General features: G+C 40.5%; 1 protein-coding gene across 1 annotated transcript in view; it reads right to left on the reverse strand.

The window, feature by feature from the left end:
- The window catches only part of eys (eyes shut homolog (Drosophila)), a 158,397-nt gene that overhangs the window by 38,520 nt on the left and 96,517 nt on the right, over positions 1-23,360 (reverse strand). Inside the window, exons 35-37 of the mRNA XM_022762293.1 lie at positions 22,890-23,051; positions 12,192-12,342; positions 2,713-2,821 (exon numbers count right to left, since the gene is read on the reverse strand). Coding sequence (XP_022618014.1) covers positions 2,713-2,821; positions 12,192-12,342; positions 22,890-23,051 — 422 coding nt within the window. The remainder of the gene's footprint in view (positions 1-2,712; positions 2,822-12,191; positions 12,343-22,889; positions 23,052-23,360) is intronic.

Genomic DNA, 23,360 nt, shown 5'->3' on the forward strand with positions numbered 1-23,360 from the left:
CTGCGATGTAACATTCGTCATGACTCCACCACTCTGGCGGGAAGGTGTTAGACAGCTGCAGTGGAGGTGTTCAGTGGAGGGACAGTGAGGTGTTGGACCGCATCATCATTGGAGATGTTGGTTCAATGCAAGCTTCAACTTGACATAACTGATGCATATTTGAAAGCCTATAAAAAAAAATAAAAAAAATAAAAAAAAAAGACACGGATGGCAGGGTTCACAGGAACGTGTGAGGGTGCCTAAAAGTATCTTTAACAAAGCTGAAGATTCAAATGAAATGAGCAGCTGTGGTTGGATACTTTTACAATGAGCTGAGCCATATTTTATGTGATACAAACAGCTATGAGCCACTCAGGCTGCATGATGATGATGGACTGATATGGAATAACTTTATGATGCCTTCAAGAGTGTTTACCATGTTTATGAGAAGAGTCCATTTGAAAGACCCACTGATGTAATATTCATGACTTTGTAAGTGGACTCATATCACTGAGTTATCCTGTGCCCTACGCTGATTTCTGAGCTCTATTTGAAGGCAGCATTAGTCAATATTTCCATTATTATATGTCCACACATTCTTCATATACATTATTAGATAAGATTAGATTAGATTTAAGACAGAATTTAAAACTATTTTGTATTTAAATCAAAATAATACTGGCTATGACTTGTTTTAGTGACTTTGCAGTTCAGCATTTCTATATTAAATCGACATCTGCCAAACTATTTTGGTAATGTTTGCGAGTAGTAGTAGTAGTAGTGCATTGACATCTGCTAAATTGCCCGATGAGCCTCAGTCTACAGACTAGACTAGAGACTGACAGTCACTAACTTCATGACCTCTCCAAGGTCCGTAGCCAGGCCATGTTGGTTTTAACCCCTGTCAAGTCCCTCTGTGGATTCACAATGTCAAGTCACTTAATTATATTCATATAGCCTCACATCACAAATGTGCCTCACAGGGCTTTACAATCTGTACTCTATCCTTAGACTCTCAGTAACCCTTGACAGCAGGGCTGGCCTGTTGTCTAGTAGCTAGGAGCTAGGGCTATTCCTCTATTCCAACATGCAAGTTTTCTGCTTTTCTTACTTCATGTAATTTTAATGAAATTAGCTCAAAGCCCAACTATTGCATGCCAGCTCTCATTTAGTTCAATTTGACACGCACAATTTAAAATCAAAACCCATTCATTCACAATATCTTTAAAATCTTGGTGATACATTAGTCTTTAATAACCATGGTGAAGGTTAACCGGCAACCAGTGTGCAATATAAACGTAGCAAAGATACTTGTGTCATGAATGTGTTATTAAGAAAAAAAAAAACAAACAAAAAAAAACATCTTGGCATCTCAAATTAGAAGACCATAAATCACACTGAGGGAGGGGGAGGCATGTTGAGCCTGTGGGAAGGTTGAGCCTCTCTCTGCGTCTTTGAAAGAGGAAAACAAAATTATTAATTTAATAACAAATATAGGTGTTGTTAATCAAATTAATGAGCCAGAGTGAAAAGACCAGCCTGTGATTAACAAGTGAGAACTAGCTTAGTGCTACTTACATGCTTGCAAAGTGTCATCTTGGCAAATAATGTAACAGGTGCACATGTTTTTAATGGGAGCTCCCGTTCCTCATTCATAAAGTAACTGCTGTTAGTTAAAAACAATGTGCTCAGCTGGCTTTGATAACATACAGTTTATCTACTCATGATGTTGCTGCCATGAGTTTTACATTTGATTAAGTTTGGGGCTTTTCGCTCATATAAACCGACCAACCAATTAACATTATTTACAGTATCCTTTGATATTATTTAATATTGCTGACATACCAAATTATCAGTACCAACACCAAAACAATATAATTTACAAGATATTTCAGTTTCCTGAATTGAACGAAAGCCATATTTTGAATTGCTGTGGTCGCTGTGTGGTACTATAGTTCAAAGACCTGCATATTTGGCACAAATACATTATTGTTGGACTCTAAATGCTGCTAAATATTTGTGCTTTAGGCTGCATTCAGACAGAAAAATGTAAGCCTGTCATTCATTTGACTGAGGCCACTTCATTTGACTGTTAACACACTGGGGGGGGGCTCTGGAAAAATAAGACAGGGTCATACAACAAAAAAAAAAAAAAAAAAAAAAAAGAAAAAGAAAAAAAGAAAAAAGGTTGACGCTTCCTCAACTTTTGCCAGAACGTAACACGACATCATCCGGCAAGATCGCCATGACAAAAGATAAAGAATGGATGCGGCTGTTCTAACTTTTCCAGAGCCGAAGAATCTTTCCTCTTAATACAATTAACTGCTGTGCAGTGATTTGGAACCGGATAAGCCTTTGAACCTGTGGAGCTATTACTCAAACTGGAATCCCTGGATTATTTTCATGTTATTTTCATAACACTCATTATTATTTCATGTCTCATAAGTGCTTAATGCAACCCCCACCGACACAGCATGATGCATTACGTTCATTGTATAGCGCCGAATCACAACATACATTATCTCGATATATACCCATATATGACCTAAACCTTATAGGGTAAGGTCATATATGCTGAATTATGTTAGTGTTTTAATTAACATTCCAATATGTCTAAGGTAAACTGTATTGCAAAAGAAAGGAGATACCAAAGACATAATTATGGATTAGAAATGCTAATTTGAGATAATGGCTGCACAAAGGGTTGATTTGACTGCAGGCAGGTCAGCTTACCTCTGACACGGCAGGTGACACGTACTCCTCGAGACGCTGGGCTGTGCCATTATCTGCAGCTATTTCAATCATACATGACCCCCCTTGTTTGCCAACAGGCAGATTGTATCTGTTGAGAGAGAACAGAGAGGGGGCCGGGGTTAGTTAGAAAGGGTGCTCTCCACAATCTGATATCTGAAACACAATGAATCCAGCAAAGCATGAAAACTATTCCGATGTTGAGACGGACAGACAGAGCAGTCACAGTAATGGAGCTGCTAATGTGGCCACTGAGACTATACTATAAACTGCCTATCTATGACCACGTATACATTACACACTGTTTTTATGAGAAACTTTATGCACTGGTAGATTCGGCTGGAGGCAATGGTGCGTTTGAATACAAAGCTCCAGCTCAAACCCAAGAGAGACAACAGAAATAGGGAATGGCTTCCACAGCTGGATTTAAATAATCAGACCAGAAATAGGTTTCTGCTCAGTGCTGCGGTGATATACTTTAAGTTGTTGCGTTTCTCAGCAGATATGTTATGCACATAATAATGCCTGTAAATTCACTAAAATAAAGATAAGCACAGACTGAGATAACCTGTCAGAACCTGTTATAGTGTATTATATGCATTACTATTTCATATAATGCTAATAATGACAATAATAATGATGATGATGATATTATATTATATTATAATATAACAAATCAACAAAAAAACATGATGATGGGTTTAAGTGCTAATTATGTCATTCAGGATTAATTAATGATAGAAACGAGGGCACAAACTAGATATACATTATAAACCTAATGAGAAGGAAGACAATTTTATCATTTGACCCTCTGTGTCTCTCAGGGGAAATATACAATTGTAGTAGTCATTAATGTTGCAGCCATAATGTTAAGTAGCTGGTCTACTTGTGTCATCTTCCAGCTTTGGCAAAGTCAAGCGATTCCCTCTTTCCAATTCATCACCGGCTTTATACAGGCGATATACAATAGCGGCTTCTTTACGGGGCTGAACATTATGCAAAAGGTTGTACACTCTACACCACACACGTAAACACGGCTCTGTTAGGAGTAATCTACATAATGCCCTTTTGTCCCATAGGTTTATTCATTGTTTGCCTGTAAACATGTAACACAAGTAATCACGTTGCTTATCTGCAAATCAGATTCTGCAAAAAAAAAAAAAAATCGTCAGTCTGTTTTTTGTGGTCGTGCCTCTGTTGTTGAGGAATAAAACCCCTCCAATGTCTGTTTTAATAGCCAGATGGAAACAATCAGGCCAATTGGCCTCCTGCTAATTTGAAACAGCCTTCCAGGACGTCTCCCTGAGGCAATCACATGCATACAACTTCAGGTAAGACTAATTACAGGTATGGAAATCACGCGAGCCTTTTTGTATACACGCACACACGCGCGCTGATGAATTAAGGCACATTTAAGGCTGCGAACGACAAATGCAGCCTAATGTCCAGAGAAGACATCCATCTCCATCCTTGGGGTGCCCGCCGCGTTTCAGAGGTCATTTTCCCGACATTAGCATAACAGTACGTGATCAGTGAGTGATTTCAGAAAACTACATCGCCCCACTGTTTATTTACAAGACACAAGAATATAAACGGGATCCTGATGAAAAGACTGAAATGATTAAATGTGAAGATCTATGTCTTTGTGTAACAAAAACGAACATTAGCGAGGCACAAAACATCACAAATATCGTAGCACAACTCTGTTGCCGAAGGCATTTGAGGCATATTTTGGCGCTTAGCAGAGTAGCTTTTTATTTGGCCTGATAATGCTGCAAAGACTGGCCCTGCGAGACATAGAGAGCATGCTCACTAGGCAAACAGGATGATGTTACTTGATGAACTCTCGTGAGCACATTGAATGCTCCACCAGGCTAATTTACATTGGTCCAGCTCTAAGGCAAAGATGACTATTTATAAAGATGACTACTGTACGTCTACTTTACTTGGTCTAGGAGTTAGATGGCTGGGAATATGCCCCACAGCCCCTCATCACCATCATCACTACCACACACACAGACATATAAAAAACAGAACCACAATGGATTCTATTACACAAACAAACATATAAGTGAATCAGAAGGAAAAAGAAGCTGGGGTTTGTCTAACGCAGAGATAAAGCACAATGCAATTTCTTCCTGGGCTCCCTGTGCGCCACTCACTGCTGGGTCTCACAGGACTAACAATAGCGAATTCCCACTTTGAGGTAAACAAACAAAAACATATAAATATTTCATTTTCTCCAAACACACAAAAAACCACAATATGGCTGTGATCATTTTTACTTACTCACTCATCATTTATGCATTTCTTCATCTGGCTAATGCTCTAATCATAAGTGATTTGTCATCTCTAACATCCTCATTTAGACTGTGTCTGGTGTGTGACTAATTCACTGCAACTGCATTAGTGCAACTTTCTCGAGGATCGCCACTGAAATATTACCTGCAATGTTAAGGGACCTTGGCAAATATTTTCAGCACAGCACCTTTACACAAAGGTATTTGTTAAACCTGATGGTGGGTGTTTGTCTTTACAATCCTATTTGAACGTGCCTCCTTCACAGTTCCCTGCAGGAAATTAATAATGAGGGAGGATCATCATTAAAATATTACTATTGCATAAAACATCTGAAAGTATTGGCAACAGATGGCAGTAAAACATCACGCACTGCGCTGGTGCCCTTGCAACAGTTCTCAGTGGCTGATAGGCAAGATGTCACTTTTCTTTATGGCTTATTATTCTAATCATAATTCAGATTTGTACAAAAAGCAAATGATAATGTGGAACATGGTAGTGGTGAGTTTATGATTTGTGACTCATTTAGTGATTCAGAGTCAAGAGTCTATTAGTAATGCATATAGAGAATATGCTCAGTTGAGTTTCATACCTTTGAGCAAATAGAATGTAAATGGGTCACATATATTACATGTAAAGGAAGGTGAATGCCACCTGTTACTTAAATATGCTTTTTTAGCACAGCAGGCTACACATCAGATATGAGCGAGGAGAGAGAAAACAAACCCCCATATGCTTAAGAATGATGTAGCATTCTGAATTGTCACATCTTACTACAGCACAACTACTGCACAAGATGTCAGGACGGATCTGTTTGTTGGTTTTTCCTTAAGTGCAACAAGCCCTGTATCACACCATAATCTACACCTACATTGACAGTAATGCCTGCTCTGGCTCTGGTGCAGTGACTTTCTCACACGAAGCACTGCAGCATTTGCTGCATAATTTGTGCTGTGACTGGCAAGCCTCAATTAATTTGGGGAGCCTGTGTTCTATCATTATATCTCCACCAATACAATTAGACAGCACACAGCAAGCCTCTTGGCATTGTGGGGCTTCATGCAAGAAATTCAAAGTGAGCAGGCAGGGCTGCTGGTTGCTTCTTCAATGAATCTTTTATGGCAGTGCTCGTCAATAGATTGCTGAATACAGTGTGATTGATAAACACGCGTGGTCGCAGATTTGGCATTTTGACAAGAGGATGTGGATTTAAAAACAAAAGGCTCAATATTAAGAGCTCACTCTTCACCCTGCTGCACATGTGGCATGGCACCTCCCCAAAATAAATGTTGTTTCCCCATTAATCCTCCAGCAATTAAAACCCAGTGGGAAAGTGCTCAGGATTGGTTCTGTCCACTGTTAGCGTAGTTTCAGAAAAAGTAATCAATCACCGTTTACTAATTACTTTTCCAAATTGCACAGGGATTGCTTTGCCCATTGCTCAGATAAACATTAATTACAGCTGCGATTATTTTACTTTTAAGATACCTGTATCCCTAAATACATGTGTGTACCATAATGCACAGCAGATATACGGGCATAAACAACTGTCTTAGTTCTTTATTAGCAAGCGCGTTGAGGAGCGAGATGATAGAGGTGAACGGGCGGAACCTGGACAGAAGTTGAATTCAGAACGTTGAGCCTCTGATGTTTGTGACGTTAATTCAAAGAACTCCTCAGGCATTCTGAATTGTGGTATTATTTTGAAGTTCTTTTCTTCTCACAGCACTCGTCTGTTTTCTTCCTCTTACAGCAGCTGTTGCTAGGCAACATTTCACACCCGCATGTGTATTTTTACATCAAAACAATATTCAACGGTCAGAGAATAGACTCAAATATAAGTTTTATAAGGATCGTGAAATAACTGTTCGAATTCCACGCAAAAACGTACGAGCATGTTCATCAGCTCAATAACTGATCACTGAAATTTACTTTTATCATATTAGTGTGAAAAACAACAGCAACAGCAACATATTACTTATTAATGCATTGCTCACACTACTAGTGGTTTCAGTTTCCTAGATGTGTTGTCCTGTGCTGTGAGCAGCTTTTAAAGCAGGAACACATTGCTTCAGGAGATTTGGGTGAGATTTGAGGGAGGGGAGGCTGGGTGACTCAAAAATTCGTAGCCTATGTGAAATCACAGGCTACAAGTGTATAAGAAGACAGATTTGGCCGGAGAGGAATGGCAGGACTGAAAGAATATCTGTGTTGGTTTTACTGGAAATACTTTTGGAATACTGAATTTCTATTTAAGCTCACTGTAATTTTACATAATAAGGTCACATACAAAAACACATAAAGACTTCTGACGTCTGAGTAAATAACAGAGTTCAGAAGGGCAACACACTTTAAATTTTCAACAGAAAGCCAGAGTTATGAACTTGGTGGTAGCTGAAAGACATGGGCTTTAAACCAGACAGCAAGGGTCGAACGAAAGTCATTATTGAGATGCATTATAGGGATTGCAGGACCCAGTGTTTTTGGAACTTGCTCTATATGGAATAAAAGGTGGAATATGGAATAAAGTTTCATCAGTCATCCATTAGTTATAGATTTGGTTGACTGTTCCCTGATTCATCCCGTCTACATGTTCATGTGTCCTTAAGCAAGACAATGAACCCCGAATTGTCCAAAGTACCTTTACAAACAGTAAACAGTGGTGGTGAACGTGTGTTTGAGCGAGAGTATTTTTGAATCACGTTATCAGACATAAGTCAAGCTAGAAGAAAATCAAGTCAGAATTACAAAGAGACATCCAACAATATGCTATCCCATCACCAAACAAGCATGCAAGCGAGCTATTCTGGGTGTTTTACTTTCTTTGATCGAGCGTTACATTGACATTTTCACAGCATCCAACAAAGAAGTTGGGGAAAATTGTGAGAAAATTACAGCTGTGATGGCCAAATATTCATGCATGGCTCCCGGTGAAACGGAATATTTAGTTCATTTCAAACAGATAATAATGTGACAGTCCATAAAAACATCAACACTAACATCAAAACTCTAGCTAGACACAAAATCTTCTGTCATGAAAAAGAATATTCCCAGTAAGTCAGAACCATATTTGAGGTTTGCGACACTACTCCCATTCCTTTGACTGGAGGGGGGGAGGGGGGGCAGCCACAAAAGTGGCATAAATTTGAATAATCGTATCTGCCAGGGACTCTGAGTTCACTTGTGACAAGGGAAGAAATGTGATGCTGCAGAATGCTACGTGTCATACTTGTTGATCTTTGACTGTGTGTGAATGAAAATTACTCCAACACTGAATGCTAAGCACAACGGGATTCAGCCAATAATGTACACAGCCTCAGAAATGACCTGGGGAGCATTTGGAGTCTGACGGTCTCAAACTTTAATCGTCGCAGTATTGCCCCGAACATCCCCAAAGGGAAACTTCCCAACATCAAAACCCAAGCCAACAACAAACATGTCCTACCCAAATGAAAAATGACACAGCTTTTCCCCTGCACACTCCCCTTTGTGAAATTATACGGCAGTGCAAGGCTTTCCACTACTGGCCTTTTGTCTTACCAACTTTACAGTGTACTTTATACCGGAGTGCTACAAATGCTTTGTAGATTCAATTGTAAAAAAAAAAAAAAAAAAAAAAAAAAAAAAAAAAAAAAATTAAATTAAATATTTGCAGAAGCAGAAAACACACTTTAAAGTTTCTGTTATGGTAATGTTACAGTATATGTGCCTCCTATCTACTGTCAATTTTGTCTATTATGCACTCTTTCAATAGAAAACACTCATGTACCATAACACCATTACACAGTCTGCCTGAATATAAACAAGCTGTAATATTCCTCAAACCAGACATGCTGTTTCTACACAGACTGCGGTTTATAAAGTGAAAGTAAATCAAATGCAAGCTGCTCTATGCTCATCTTTAAAGAGAGGTCTACACAGTGTGTTTCCTGTGTATGGCAAACCTGTCTGGATTGTTCTGATGGTTGTAGTGCAGTTGTTGCTCTACAAAAGCCGCTCTATAAAAGGCGAACGTGATTCATTCAATTATGTTTACTGTCACAACAGGCTGCTAAATTGTTGACTGAATATTCACAATGTTTTTCTCATTCCTTTGTTGGGGAAGATTAGCGAGATGAAATGGTGTTGGACTGTTGAGCAGCGGTCCTCTGTGGCGTCGAGAGAATTGCAAATATGGGCGGGTCAAGGAAACTAAAAACTCGTTGACTGGCTTTAATGTTAATTTATTGAGATCTATTACGGAAATTTTGTTCAGACTGTGGGGAAAACAATGTGGAGTGAAAACATTTGAGGAGCAGCAACAGCTGTGTGACCACCCACTGGAGGGCTTTTAATGTCAATGAAATAAACCATCCACATTGTTTAATGTGTTGTTTGGTTCTCATCCTCATCACTACTCGGCGCAGCAATTATGTCATTATCAAAACTACAGCGCATAAAAGCCCCAGCATGGATAAGCATCAAGAAAGTGAAGAGCCATATTTTCTCACGGTACGGCAGTGTGAGTTGAAAAGAGGCTGCATAACATCTCTTTGCGTCGACAATGCTGCATCAGTGGAAAAATAGCAGCCGGCTAGGTGTATTACATGAGCAAGTCAAAGCGGTGATTGTATTAGTGTGAAAGCAAAAGGAAAATGTTTTCTTTCCCTGATGTGTGTGTGTGTGTGTGTGCATGTGTATACAACAGTGCTTGACTGTTGATGACAATGACTGTGAGATTGGTGGGTTGAAAATGAGAGAGTGCTGGAAGAGGAAAAAAAGATGAGAAAAAAAAAAAAGAGGGAGAGGAGTATGTGTTACAGTGACTTCAAGCAATTTGGATTTTCCCTATTTGGTCAATGGAGCTGGGATTATTTATGGCCAAATACAACCACTGCCCTGCGAATGCATAGATGCTGACGGCAGCAAGTTGCCGCAGCTGTATTCACCGCTGCCAACTATCATCCAAGGAAAGTAGGTATTCACTGCTCAAACATGACTAGATGATGTCATGCGCTCATTTGCATATGAATGAAATTGCTGAAGCGATCAAGAATAAATAGAGGCAGAGCTCAGCAGCAGCGCCTCTCTCATTTCTCCCACTGGCTCACTCTGCCCCACTGTGCCTGAGTTGTAAGCCTTGTGTGTGCACTTCAGAGACTGAAGATCAGCTGCGCATGGGGAAGCATTGTGATCAGACCTATTTGGATGAGACAAGCAACTAGTGCAAATGCAAATGTGTGTGGATCAGGTTCAACATTTGGTACCGATTCGTTTTCTAAATACTTAGGAGTCGACTGTTTTCCCCTGATAATTCAAAAGAGGAGCTGCGTTTGTTTAATTGTGGCTTTTAAGGAACAATTTGATCCAGGGAGGAGCCTTACGAATTAAATTGCTAAATCTAATGACAAGCATGGAAAGTTGGCAGAAGTAATTGCTTTTGATTATTACGTTGTTATCTAACTAAGCTAGCACCAACTGATCGCAGCTTTGTCACTGCTCTGCTCTGCAGGCTCAAGAGAAATGCTTTTACTTACTGTGTTGTATTCTGTTATGCTGGATTTTTGTATCATGGCGTACTGTACATTCAATGCAATGCATCCAATTATTATACATTTTGTAATTGTTTTAACAGGGTTAAATCAAAGCTTTTTAATGGTAACTAGGATTTAAAATGGTATATGAATATAGTTGTACTACTAAATGTAATTTAAAGTTACAGTATGTACATGTTGAAATGAATTGTGCAGGTTTGCATTTGACTCTTGACATTCAACTTTAATAACCCTGGCATGCAGTGTCATGGTTACACTGATGGGGTCGTTGAGCAAAGTTTGCTCTACAGAAGCATGTACGCAAGAACTTTTATTTGAAGTAAACACTTATCTCACTATGTGCAGTGCAACTTTTACTAGATCAGAACAATTTCTGAGTGGGTAAGGAAAACTACAGGGCCATTCTGGAGGTGGAAGTTCTGCTGCCTGCTGTGTTAAGTCGAGATTAGACAGTCTCAGCCACTTACAGGAAAACGCTCAACAGCCATTTGCTGAAATGGCCAATTTTATCGGCAGACTGAACATCAAAGGTTAATGACGTTAAATCTCTCTGTGAACTAATGTGATCTAAAAGATGCCATTGATGCTAACAGATATTTCTGTATGTTTTTTGCATGGTCACATTCTGACAGTGTGTAAGTTACAGCAAGCTGTGCAGTACACGCTATAGTTGTTATTTAGAATATATCCATGTAATGGGGAAAACAGAAGGTAAGTTTATCGATTTATTGCAGCATGATGAACATTTCATCAGACAAACTGAATATGTGATCGCAGTGTCTGTTTTCTGAAGGAGACAGCTTCCTGTTAGTAGTCATCAGACCAAGACAAGTTTTCTTTGTTTATGTGACTTTGACATTTTGACACATGTCAGGCACTGCACAGTTGTTGAGGTGCGCAGAGATCCATCCAGGGCATTAAAGTTGGGATTTGTCTGATGGAGTGAGCTTTCATTGCAATTCTGTATTACTGTGGAATCAATTCTCTGATCAGCGCTGATGTGGACAGCTACTGGACAGGGAGCTGTCACAGGGTTTATCAAAGAGACCCTGACATGCGACCTTGTGTAAAAATCCCATTGAACATAATAAAAGAAAGGAGCGCTGCTCACTGCATGGGGCTTGGAGCATTTAAATAAGTCAATTTTCACATTTTTATTTCATTAATGACTACGTTTTTATATTACCTCCCCTTTTGTTTCGCTTTATTTTGGAAAACAAAGTGAAGAAAAGTGAAATTTTGTCATTCTACTGCTGCTACTGTGTTGATATTCAGCTGGTGATGCAGATTTCTTTGTGTTCTTTCTTTGAACATCATCACTTTCATGTTTTACAATAATTAGTTTTATGGGCTTTTGTGATAGTGGATTGTCATGGTGGAGAGATCACCTGGCCATTTTAGTGTTGATAGCATCTCCCTTTGGTGGATTAATTATGGTGCCAAATGCTGTGTTGGAGCTCGGTGCTTCTGCATGTCCTACATTAATGAAACCAAAGCTATTACCTCTGTTTTTTTTTTGTTTTTTTTTAAAATCACAATACTTATTAGAAAAGCTGTTATTTGTAAGCCGGAGATAATGAATTTGGCATTAGAATATTAGGGAATTCAGAGGAAATAAGGAGATCTTACCGGATTGTGATTGGCATCCATCTGTTGTTGTTGATGTTCTGCTCTGCTGCTGCATTCAAAACATGGCCGCCACCGCACCCAAGTTTAGCAACAGGAGCTCCATCTTGAAGGAACACATGAAGGAACCGATCCCCAAAGTTCTGCTCCTGAGCTGTATTTGTAAGAAAGTGTAGTTAGTAAAGAGTCTCTTTCTCTGTATTACAACATTCAATACATTATGTCAGCTACAATATTTATAACATTACGGCCGGCTTAACTCTCAGGATACTCTGAGGACTCAGAGGAAGCTAGAAATACCCAGCCAGTAGAACCTGATAAATGTCAGTGTGTTGACCACAAGGCCATACTAGCTGTGATCAATAACCACATGACAATCCATGGGAGGGTTCCTGTCTGCCAACAAATGCCATGGGTATGCCTCTGTTTAGACACGGGTTTAGCAAGCGCCTAGTTCACATTGCTGTGTGCTCCAAATAACATGCCAATAAACACACAGGACACAAGCAGTGAAATGTTTCCTCCCTCTCAGAATAATTCATAACACTGAAATGCCCCAGATGTCATACACTCTAAATTGTCTACGGCTTAAAGGACCGGCTCTGTCTGCATGCAACAGTACTCTGCTTCCCTCTTAAAGCTTTCAGCTTGGATGGACCAAATGGCAAACAAGTCAATCAGTCTTAGCCAAGTGAAAAAGTAACAGGAGAACAGATAAAGACAATATCCAAAGGTCTGGAAGAGCACCTTTGAAACAGTCTAGAGAATCTCTGTCAGTTCTCACTGAGGGTCAGAGGAACTTTCCACTGGATACTTCCACCTGCGACCTTGTAGGAAACAGTCAGATCCTCTAGCTTAGTAAAAGCATCATCAGCTTTTATGTCTACCAGCATGGGTCACTCTAGGTCTCCAGGGGCTCTTTGTGATGTTGCAGGTCCAATCGTGAAACCATGACGCTCAGCCACTGCTGTGCATCCAAGGAGGTATGTGATTTTTTATTTTTTTGTGTGTGTGAAAACATTAGCAGGACAGTCATGAGACAAGATAAATGGTGGCAAAGCCTTGGGTTTATTCCCACCTTCACCACATGGAGTATGACCTCAGCCTCATGATTAAGACCAGAAACTGTTTCTGTTCTGAAACAGGACGCCATTATTACATAGGCCACTTCCCAGACTCCAGTACATTATATCACAATGGGAGTCTATGCCAGGCTAACACAGAGTCTCTTGCAACTGAGACTTTGCAGTGGGGGAGCGAGAGACAGCGGCAGAATTAATCCTCCCACAGAAGCTACTAGGGCCTTCATGAGGGAGGTGCAGGGAGAGTGCACGCACCAGTCCCACACTGCTGTCTAAGAAAACACGAGCAGAGGGCAGACAGCACAAGAATGCAGCTCTTTGAGGGAGACAGAGATAGAGAGAGAGAGCCTGCCACTCTTGTGCCACTGTCAGGGAAGACATGGTTGCAGGGCAGAGGACAGCACAGGAATGGTGGCCTGCTGGAGAGACCTAAAATGTTTCAGCGTTTCCAACAAGGCACATTTCAACCGAATTAGAGGGAAAGGGAGAGGGGGAGGGAGAGAGAGAAGGGACCACAAATCCACAGGGAGCTATTGAGAAGGAGCAACACAAACAGGGTTGACCCCCTGGATTTCACTGTCGCAATGATAATTCAGCCGGGGCTGTCAGAAACTGGGCCGGTGTAGCTCACTTGGGGGTGGGACCCGGACAGAGGTGCGTGGGGGCTGCAAGGACGGTCTTGCGTCGAATGTTCGAAAGGCTTGGCTTTGCGTGCCAACTCTCGTGAAGTACAGGCATGGGTGACACCAGAGGAAAACGGTGCAAAAGCTGAGCTTGTTGTTTCAAGGCTGCATGGCAACTGATATGAAAGCTCTGAACAATTCCTCTGGGGGTAAGAGGGGCATCCAGAAAATCCCCATCTCTTTGTCGGAGGGAGGCTACGCTTAGCTTAATATGCTGCACTCTGATAATGCATTTTCTAAGCTGACTTGGAGGGCTTCCCTATCATAAGACTCGACAGGGGTGCACTTAACAGTGCCATGTTACCAACCACTGTTGCTGAATTGACCACAGGAGGAGTATCTTGCTCAGATAATCCACCGTTTCATCATCCTTTTTCTGCAGAAGGGTAAAGCTCTTACCCCCCCCTGACAAATAGCAGCAGTAGGGCCACAGCGTTATTTGGTGGAGGTAAAATTGGATGAAAATATATAGATGTATTTTGAATGTTATTTTCCTGCAGCAAAGGTAAAGTGACAAAGTTTCCCTTTTATATATCTATAAAGGTTGACTTCGTATGTGAAGTTCTCCAGGGATCAATTCTTGGTCACCTGCCAGCGGGCCACACCGTCCAGAGACACAACGTTTGTTATGATAGTTTTCCTCTCAATACTTATTTGTACACTTTCCCGTCCCTTGGAGACATAAAAATGGATTTCCAACATGTTCCTGCAACTGAACAGCTTCACAAATTCGTGTTAATGGTGCAAAGCCTCAGCAGCAGGACACAAATCCTCATCTAACTTCCATTTCCTTGCAACATTACCAAAACAGCTTTATTATGAGAATATATCCAATGGAAGAGGCGTCTTGTCACGGGCAAATGCAAAAAAAAAAAAAAACACTTGATAAACTATTTCCTTTGCTCTACCTAAAATGACAGTGGGTTGACTCTGGCTTATTCAAAAATGATGGGCTGTTTAAACAAGGAAGAGGACATCTGATCACCAGCTCTAAGATCTCTGCATTGGCTTCCTGGTGATTTTAGAGCAGATTATAAAAATGTAACCATATGTCTGCAAAACCCTGCACGGCCTTGCTCCACAGTACATCGCTGACATGCATGTCATCACAAGGCCATCAGGACTCTGAGGTTATCTGGGACAGAAGCTGACGAAGCTGCTTTTAGATTTTATGCTTCCATCTGCTGGAGTTCTCTGACAGTGCATTAAAACATGCTCGAGTGATTTAAAAAAATCACACACAAGGAAGTTAACATCTCCCATGCGTCAATTTGCATTGTTTTCATGACTGTTTAATTTGATTTGTTAGCATACAGCATCTGCATATACTGTATGTAGACTCTGAAAGTTCTTTGCTCTTTTGTAAAGCAGATTTAACTTCCCTTGGAATGAATTTGCAATACTACACTTAGCCCATACAATCTAATGCAATCTGATACAACATTGACATTGCTGGAAATGTGTAAATTCAATTACATGCTTATTACCAAGGTCATATTTAAAGGTGGCGTTGTGTTGGACTGCATTCTATATTATATATATTATATAGAATATTAGAAACTCCTTTGAATATAATGCATTGCACGACAATGAACTCATAATTTAACACCTCTATAATACTGTAATAAAAACAAGACAAAACACAACAGGCGTCACTGAGTGTGTAAATCCAGTTTGCTTGCCAGATTGAATGTCCTGCATCGGCAGAGAGGCAGCTGGAGAGCATGCATTTTATTTTCCTATACCATGTCCTCCTACATGTGTCAGGACCACAATGAAGTTTCTGATATTTCAATATTCACCTTATTATTCCTGCCTAAGCCACGACGCTATCACCCCTGGTTACAGTTAGTCCAAAAACTCTGCGGCAAAGATGACTCACTACGACCTCATATCGCTCTCTCATCACCCCGCTTCTGATGTCCCTACACTGGCTTCCGATTAAATTTAGGATTCAATTCAAGATCCCCCTCCTCATCTATAAGGCCTTGAATAATCTTGCTCCACAGTATATCAACGATATATAATGCCTCATACCTCTGCTAGGCTCCTCTGGGCCTCAGCTTGTTCCTCGCTCAAGACTGAAAACACGAGGGGACTGTTCGTTTGCTGTCGTGGGTCTCCCCCTGGGAGTCAGGTCAGCAAACTCTCTGGGGTGTTTTAAGTCCCAGCTGAAGACCTACCTATTGTGTTTTTATGCTGGTGTTATCATGTTCACTATTTTGATTTGTAATGTCTCTTTGGTTGTTTTTTTTTTTTGTTTTGTTTTCACTGTGCTGTGTCTCCTGTTGCAATGTTCTATTTTACTCATCTTTTGTCTGTCACAAGTAGTAATTTGTCTTTTTTAAAACCATATGTTTGGCGGGATATACTGTGACTTGTGATGGGAAGAGACCGGGGCTACTGAAAATTTCTCATTCTCTTCTTAAGTTAGAAGTCTTTAGTTCTTGGCTTGAAATGAGGGAATAGTGGTTCCCTGCTAATTCAAAGAAACAAGGCTTTATATCCAGTCTCCTATGTCTCTAACAATGACTTCTGACACCATCATTTTCTGTTTGAGATGTGTTTAAGAAAGATTTTTAAGAACCCTTTTCTGCTGTGACAGATGTGAGCTTTTTTCAGCACAGCTTGAAAATGTAATGTAAACATGCATCAAACACTGTGTACTGCAACAATATTATGACTGTCAGGGACTGTTTTTAGCCGTGCATACATTTCTTATCTTGGGAGGAAAAAAACTCAAAATGTTACTTGAGGTAACAAACACGCAAAGATGCAATATTTAATACTTTCACTTGATGCTTACTCTCAGAAAAGAAGGATTATGCAGCGACGCTCTCCAACTTGTTTTGTGATGCTGGTAGGAAAAGGAGCTGCAGTCGGAAAAGTCACCTTGAACAGTGGGAAAGACTGAAACGTGTGAGCCTCAGGATGCGAAGCCGCTGTGGCCAAAATTACAGTAAATACACTGTACGTATACTATACCTGTCAATCATTGTGCCCAATTTTTTATTTAAACTAAAAATGTCTGATATTTTATCGAACCTTTTCAAATACCTTGAAATAATAGAGACAGTCCTTTCACCACCAAAAAAAACAAAACAAAACAAAAAAAAAAAAACCAGAAAGGCATGTTTGTGTGGATAAATGACAAGTAAAACCATAATTATGCTTGGCACATAATCGTCTACATTATTACCAAACCACAGATTCAGTGGAGACTGTCTGCAGTTAATGAATCCAGCAGCAGCAAAGAAAACCACACAGACACAACTTCCCCCTGCAACAATGCGCCTTTGTCTCCTTTTCCAGCCAGTTGTTTCCACTTAGCGCCATAACTCATTTGTTGACAAATATTATTTACTATAGACGTCAATGTTGCCCCATCTTTTATTTTCCTATCTTTCTTCTGTAGTGATATTGCCCCCCCCCCACCCCACCCCCACCCCCGCTGTCCCCATGGCCCTGTTACTCTGCACCAAGCCTAACAGAGCGTTCGTCCTTTTGTCAGTGCCTGTCACCTGTTCTCTCTCAATGCTCTCTCTCTGTCTCTCTCTCTCTTTATCTCTCCCTCTCTCCCACCCCACCTCCTTGTATTTCTTTTCTCGAGCTGACAATCGGAAGTCCAGGGGGAGACTCACGTGTTTGCTTTTGGGAGAGGTGTAAAAAGGGGAGCGGAGAATAAGGAGCAGGTCTGGCGAAGATATTCTCTGCATCTCAATGCATGTCTTTTGGTTCTCTTCTGATTAACTTTGTCTGTTTGATCTCTGGAGTTTTCTTTTCAGTTCCTATCCTCTGATGTGAAAAAAAAAAAAAAAAAAAAAAAAAAAGATGGTGCACTATAAGCCAGGAAGCATTACTAGATAAAAGGCACTGTGCCCTCTATGTATGCTTTCTGAACATTCATCTCTCTTCATGACAAGGCTCACAGTCTTTCTGGCTTACACATGCTGCAGCAATGAAATATTGTAAATATGATTCAGAATAAAGAACAGGGCGGATACCAAATTAATTGCACTATCCAAATTAAAATATGACAATGTTTTATTATTCACGGTCGTGTTCGCATCCGATCTTGAGTGTGGTGAAAGCTGCTTAGGAGTGAAGACACCATCACGTTGACACAGCGGTCATTATTTTCCAAACTAATGCACGGAGCAAATCCGTGACGGCTTAGACAAGCAGTGACTTAAGATCAACACGGCCAGATAAATGATGGCAGAGGATATACGAGGCAACTTGCGACAGGGTGGAGGTGAAATGATTTTGCTAGCCTGACGTCAGGCACCATCTTATTCACTTGCCGCATCACATCTGATGACTAACTTCAGACATTTTTCCAAAGAGATCTTCCTCTTGCTAGCTCCACTCGGATGTTTTTCATCTGTCCTTGATCAGTCAATATTTTGAATTCATTTATTTGTCTATTTTTTTTTTTTAATCAAAATTTAATTCAAACCGATTTTTATTTTCCCTATTCAAATTAAATCAAGACATAATGATACAAAACATATTTCTATTACAGATATATACTGATGTCTGTGCTTCTTCTGTAAGTCTATAAATATCTTTCATGTAAGGCGCATAGCTTTGGACAATAGTAAAAGTATCCAGGTATAGTCAATTACTGAAGAGCCTTCTGTCATGAGTGAAAAGCAACCCTGAGCTCCCTACAGCTGGATTCTGTTTGTTCATGTAATTTGCTGTTTTTTCCCAAAAACATCCCAAAACAAACAGTAATTCAAAAATAGGGTAGTGTACTAAAAGCTTTGCTTTGCAATTATTCTGCTCCTCTCTTCTCAAAACTATCATTTGACAGTTTCAAATAATTATTGAATGTGAAGAATTATTACAACACTCAAACCACTGAATTCAACAACAAATGATTGGTGCAAACACACACACACACACGCACACACGCGCAAATACACACACACACACACACACACACACACTGTATCTTTTAAGAATTGGGAACATTTTAGAATTTATAACATAAAATAACATAACAAATGCACACACAAAGGCCACAAAGGCTGCATGGTACAAATACACAGTTAACATCCTGTATGGATGTATGAAAATGCTGGGCAGGCCCGGATGGTTCTGATTTTGTATCAAGATGGCAAGAGGGAAAGATCTAAGGGACTCTGAAGGAGGGTTCATTGTTGGGCCATGGATGGCAGGAGATTCAGTTACAAAGACTGCTCAACTGGCTCAGTGTTTCAATAGGAACAGTGACTAAAGTGACATCTGCATTCAGCTCTGTGGGACAGACCTCAGTGAATAGTGTTGGAAATTGTGGTCGACGGCGCACATTTGACGACCGTGATGCTCATGCGTTAGTGCGGTATGTAAGTGAAAACAAAAGGTGTCTGAGAACGTCAATGCAGCATGTGATCAGACCGTGTCAGTAAGAACAGTCTGGCAACAATTACATAGTGAGGGAAATTATAGTAGGGTTGCAGTGCATAAACCCCTTATTACAAAGATAATGATATGTTGGAAGCTGGAAGATGTGGGGGGGGGGAGGGGGGGGGGAGACGATATGGTCAGGTGAGTCATCCTTCGCCATCTTCTCCACAAGTGGGTGACTGCACGTGTGGCGTACACCAACAGAATGATACAGGCCTGAATGCTTGATCCCTACAGTGAGGGGATCCGGTGGCTCTGTTATGCTGTGAGGGACATTTTGCTGGTTTGGTTTGAGTCCACTTGAGGGAAGGGTCACTGCAAATCAATACAACGTTGTTCTGAGTCGTCACCTTTGAGACATTTCTATCCGATGGGAGTGGTCTCTTCCAGGACGACTATGCCACCCATCCATAGGGCACAAGGGGTCACTGATGAAAATGATGTGAATCATGTGCTATGGCCTTCACATTCACCAGGTCACAACCCAGTTGAATATCTATGGGAGATTTTTGGACCCACGTGTCAGACACTAGCTCTCCACCACCATCATCAAAACACCTAATGAGGGAGTATTTTTTGGAAGAACGGTGTTCATCCCTCCAGTAGAGTTCAGAGACTTCAGTATCAATGTCAAGGTGCATTGAAGCTGTTCTGGCAGCTTGTGGTGGCCCAACACCTCACTAAGACACTTTGTGTTGGTTTTTCCTCTAATTGGTCACTCGTCTGTATATTTCAGGCTTAGCTGGTCGACCTTTCAAGTGCACCAACCTTATAAAAAGCACTAATTTAGAGCCTGGGAGCTGACTAATTAATAGCTACTTAAATACAAAGATTTAAGTCTTTGGTGGAACACTAGCCATCATGGGAGGCCAATGTCATCTCGGAGACAGAAAAGTCAAGCTATTATTTCTCTAAGGAACACAAGACAGTTTTATAGTAAGACTACCAAAAACTTTTAAGTTAACTTTTATGGCATCTACAAACAGAGAAGAATTATTTTTGGTCAGCTCTTCCTACTTCATTATATTATATAAGCATTATATCCCACGAATTAAAATGAAATTGCTTGTAATTGCACGCACTATCATCGCATGTTTTTGGTTTTTGTAAGGGGTATTTTATACCTAGATTCGAGCTTACTGCTCACCACCAGACTTTGTCAGTTACTGGAGCCAGAAAATCCACATTTTGATCAAAGGAGAGGAAGTGTGGGTGAACGCCGCGGTGTACTGCAATGTGTAATAGCTCTGCAAATGTAAATGAGAGGCCACGAACCTTTAGACAATTCCACAGATAAGGGGGTTGACCTGAGTCACACCAGAAACCTGAATGTTGTGACGTCCCTGCCGTCTATACTGGGCAGACTGAATTGCCTTGTGGTCATCACACAATGCGTGTTGTTGCTGCGGTGTCACAAGGAGACAGCAATAGCGTCACAAGATCAAGGTGGCTGCAGTTTTTTAGAGCGAGGAGCTGCAGTGGCGGTCCACAGAGACACACAGTCTGATCATCGAGGACCCACAGCTCAAGGCATTCATGCAGTGGCTTGACCCCTCAGCCGTCTGGTACCACTACTTTAACATATGCATACATATTTTGAACAGACATATAATACTCATAAAGCTGGATAAATGGAACAAAGTTCTCATGGCTCAGCTTTTTCAGCCCCTAAAAAAAAAAAAAAAAAAAAATACCACAAATCTACAGACTCTCTCTCCTCAAAAAACAATGCTCTATTGTTATGGAGGGTCTTCTCTGTGGCTGCCTGGCCTACCTATCCAAATCTCCTTCTGTAACAAAGGGGAGTGTGTGTGTGCAGGTGTGGGAACAAAAGAGGCAGGAGGCAGACGTACAATGTGGAGCTCACGGTTGATGTAATGGGTCAGCCCGGTCCTCGCTCCCCACGTGAGCGCCCAGCTCTTGCCTTCAGTTGAGCATCCCTTTGTTTGCTTTTAGGTTACAGCTCGTGTAACATCTTTATATCACTTCAGTGATAATTAACATTTATAATATTTATTATATTATATTTATTAATATAATTTTTTTTTTTATTCATTCAGTGTTTTGTTATTTTTTCTTAGCACTCAGAAACAGTTTTATATTTTCAACATCTCAATGTAATTAGCCGCTGATGAACACAGCACACAGTGACGTATCATTACTGCATTATTAGTGAGCTGAAAACAGAGGACGTTTAGAGCAATAATAATAGGGATAACAAGCACAACAGCTACAAGAGGGCAAGTTTTCCAGTTAAGAAAATGTTACTTATTCATAACATGTCTAGACAGCATTATAAAGTACAGACCAGCCCTTATCTTCTGAGGGACTTGCATCACAACAATGCTTTACAGCACAGATTTGTTTTCTGCGAGTAAATTCAACTGTAGCTGCACTGAAAGTATCTTGATCAGAGCATCTGTTTCGCCAATCAATCACAGTTTGTTGAAGGGACATTTTTGAAAACATTAATCCACAGATAATAACAAATATTATATATAATAGTTTGACATTTTGGGAAATAGGCTTATTTATTTTCTTGTCAAGAAATAAGAGATGAGAACATTGATCATGTCTGTACGGCGAATTTGAAGCTATACAGGCAGCAGTTGGTTAGCTTAGCTAAGCATAAAGACTGGAGACAGCTGGCCTGGGTCGTCCGTTGCTGGCCTGCCAAAACACTGCTCCGGCATACAAAAAAAAAAAACCCCCCCCCCCCCCCCCCCCCCCCCCCCCCCCCCCATAAAAGCTAGCAGAACCTGTCTTTATGCTTAGATGAGCTAACTGGCAGTAGTTTCATATTTACCATGCTGACATAAGAGTGGTATCAGTCTTCTCCTGGCAAAAAAGCAAATACCAGAAAATGCTGAATTACTCCTTTACATTAACGTGTTTGATAAAAGAAAATATGATGCATCATGTTCACAGGTGTCTTCTATGGTGACCTTTAGTGGCTGGTATTGGAGCTCAGAGCATTTCCAGCTTATCAATATTTACACTAATGCCTGGATTACCTTCTTATTAAAAAGGTACAACTCGGATATTTTCAATATGTTGTATGAAAGTGATATTGCCAGCTTAGAATTTTTTTTTTTTGCCCTTTAAATATTTTGCACATTTATGTGGTCCAGAGAGGATTTAGATTAGTCTAGTATAGTTGGACCTTTTAAAACAGCTTCCGCAGTATAATCTACTGTACGTCTGTAGTATGGCAGATACCGACAAGAATCCTCTTTAAAATGCACATTTATCCTTCTTACACGGCACAGCAGCAACATATTAGCCACTAAAAACATCATTATTTAAAGCACTAGGAGATGATAGCTTGCACTGTATGCCATAAAAAAAAAAATATGACAGCCCTTGTGCACTTACAAGGACATGCATAAGGAAAAGGCCATAAGAAAACATAATGGGCACAGAAGTATAGATATGAATATTTTTTCCAGCCTTTATCTATACTTGCTTTCACAGTGCTGGGGTGCTTTTAAACGTTTGCAATAAGAAGAGATTGTACTCACTGTGGAGGATGGTGCCCTGTGCAGATCTTGTTTTCACTGTCAAATAGAGAGTAACAGTGGTGTCCTTGACAGCAGCAGGTAGAGAAGGCTGGAGAAGGAATGCAAGCGGCTGAAGCTCCAAATAAGATGTGCCATCAAATGAGGGGATGTATACTGTTGTATCTGGAGATTTACAATAAGAAGAACAACACAAATTGATGAAATGCATTTAAATGATGTGAAAAGTGACTCCAATTAGAACATTTCTACGCAATTGTACTTGATCATGTAATACAATTACACTTTTATTTAAATGAAGGCTAGATAATACTTTTGTCAGTATAAAGAGAACAGCAGGAACTGGCTGGTGTCTGCCTCTGCAGCATTGGTAAGGTGCATGAGAGCGGAGTCAGCACGGCCCAGTCAGGGCTACGTGCTAGTGTGTTATTCAGCACTGGATGACAAAGGGGTACGACTTTAAGGAGAGGTGGA

Source organism: Seriola dumerili, unplaced genomic scaffold (assembly GCF_002260705.1).
Source record: "Seriola dumerili isolate Sdu_G_001 unplaced genomic scaffold, Sdu_1.0 BDQW01000024.1, whole genome shotgun sequence".
Taxonomy (NCBI): domain Eukaryota; kingdom Metazoa; phylum Chordata; class Actinopteri; order Carangiformes; family Carangidae; genus Seriola; species Seriola dumerili.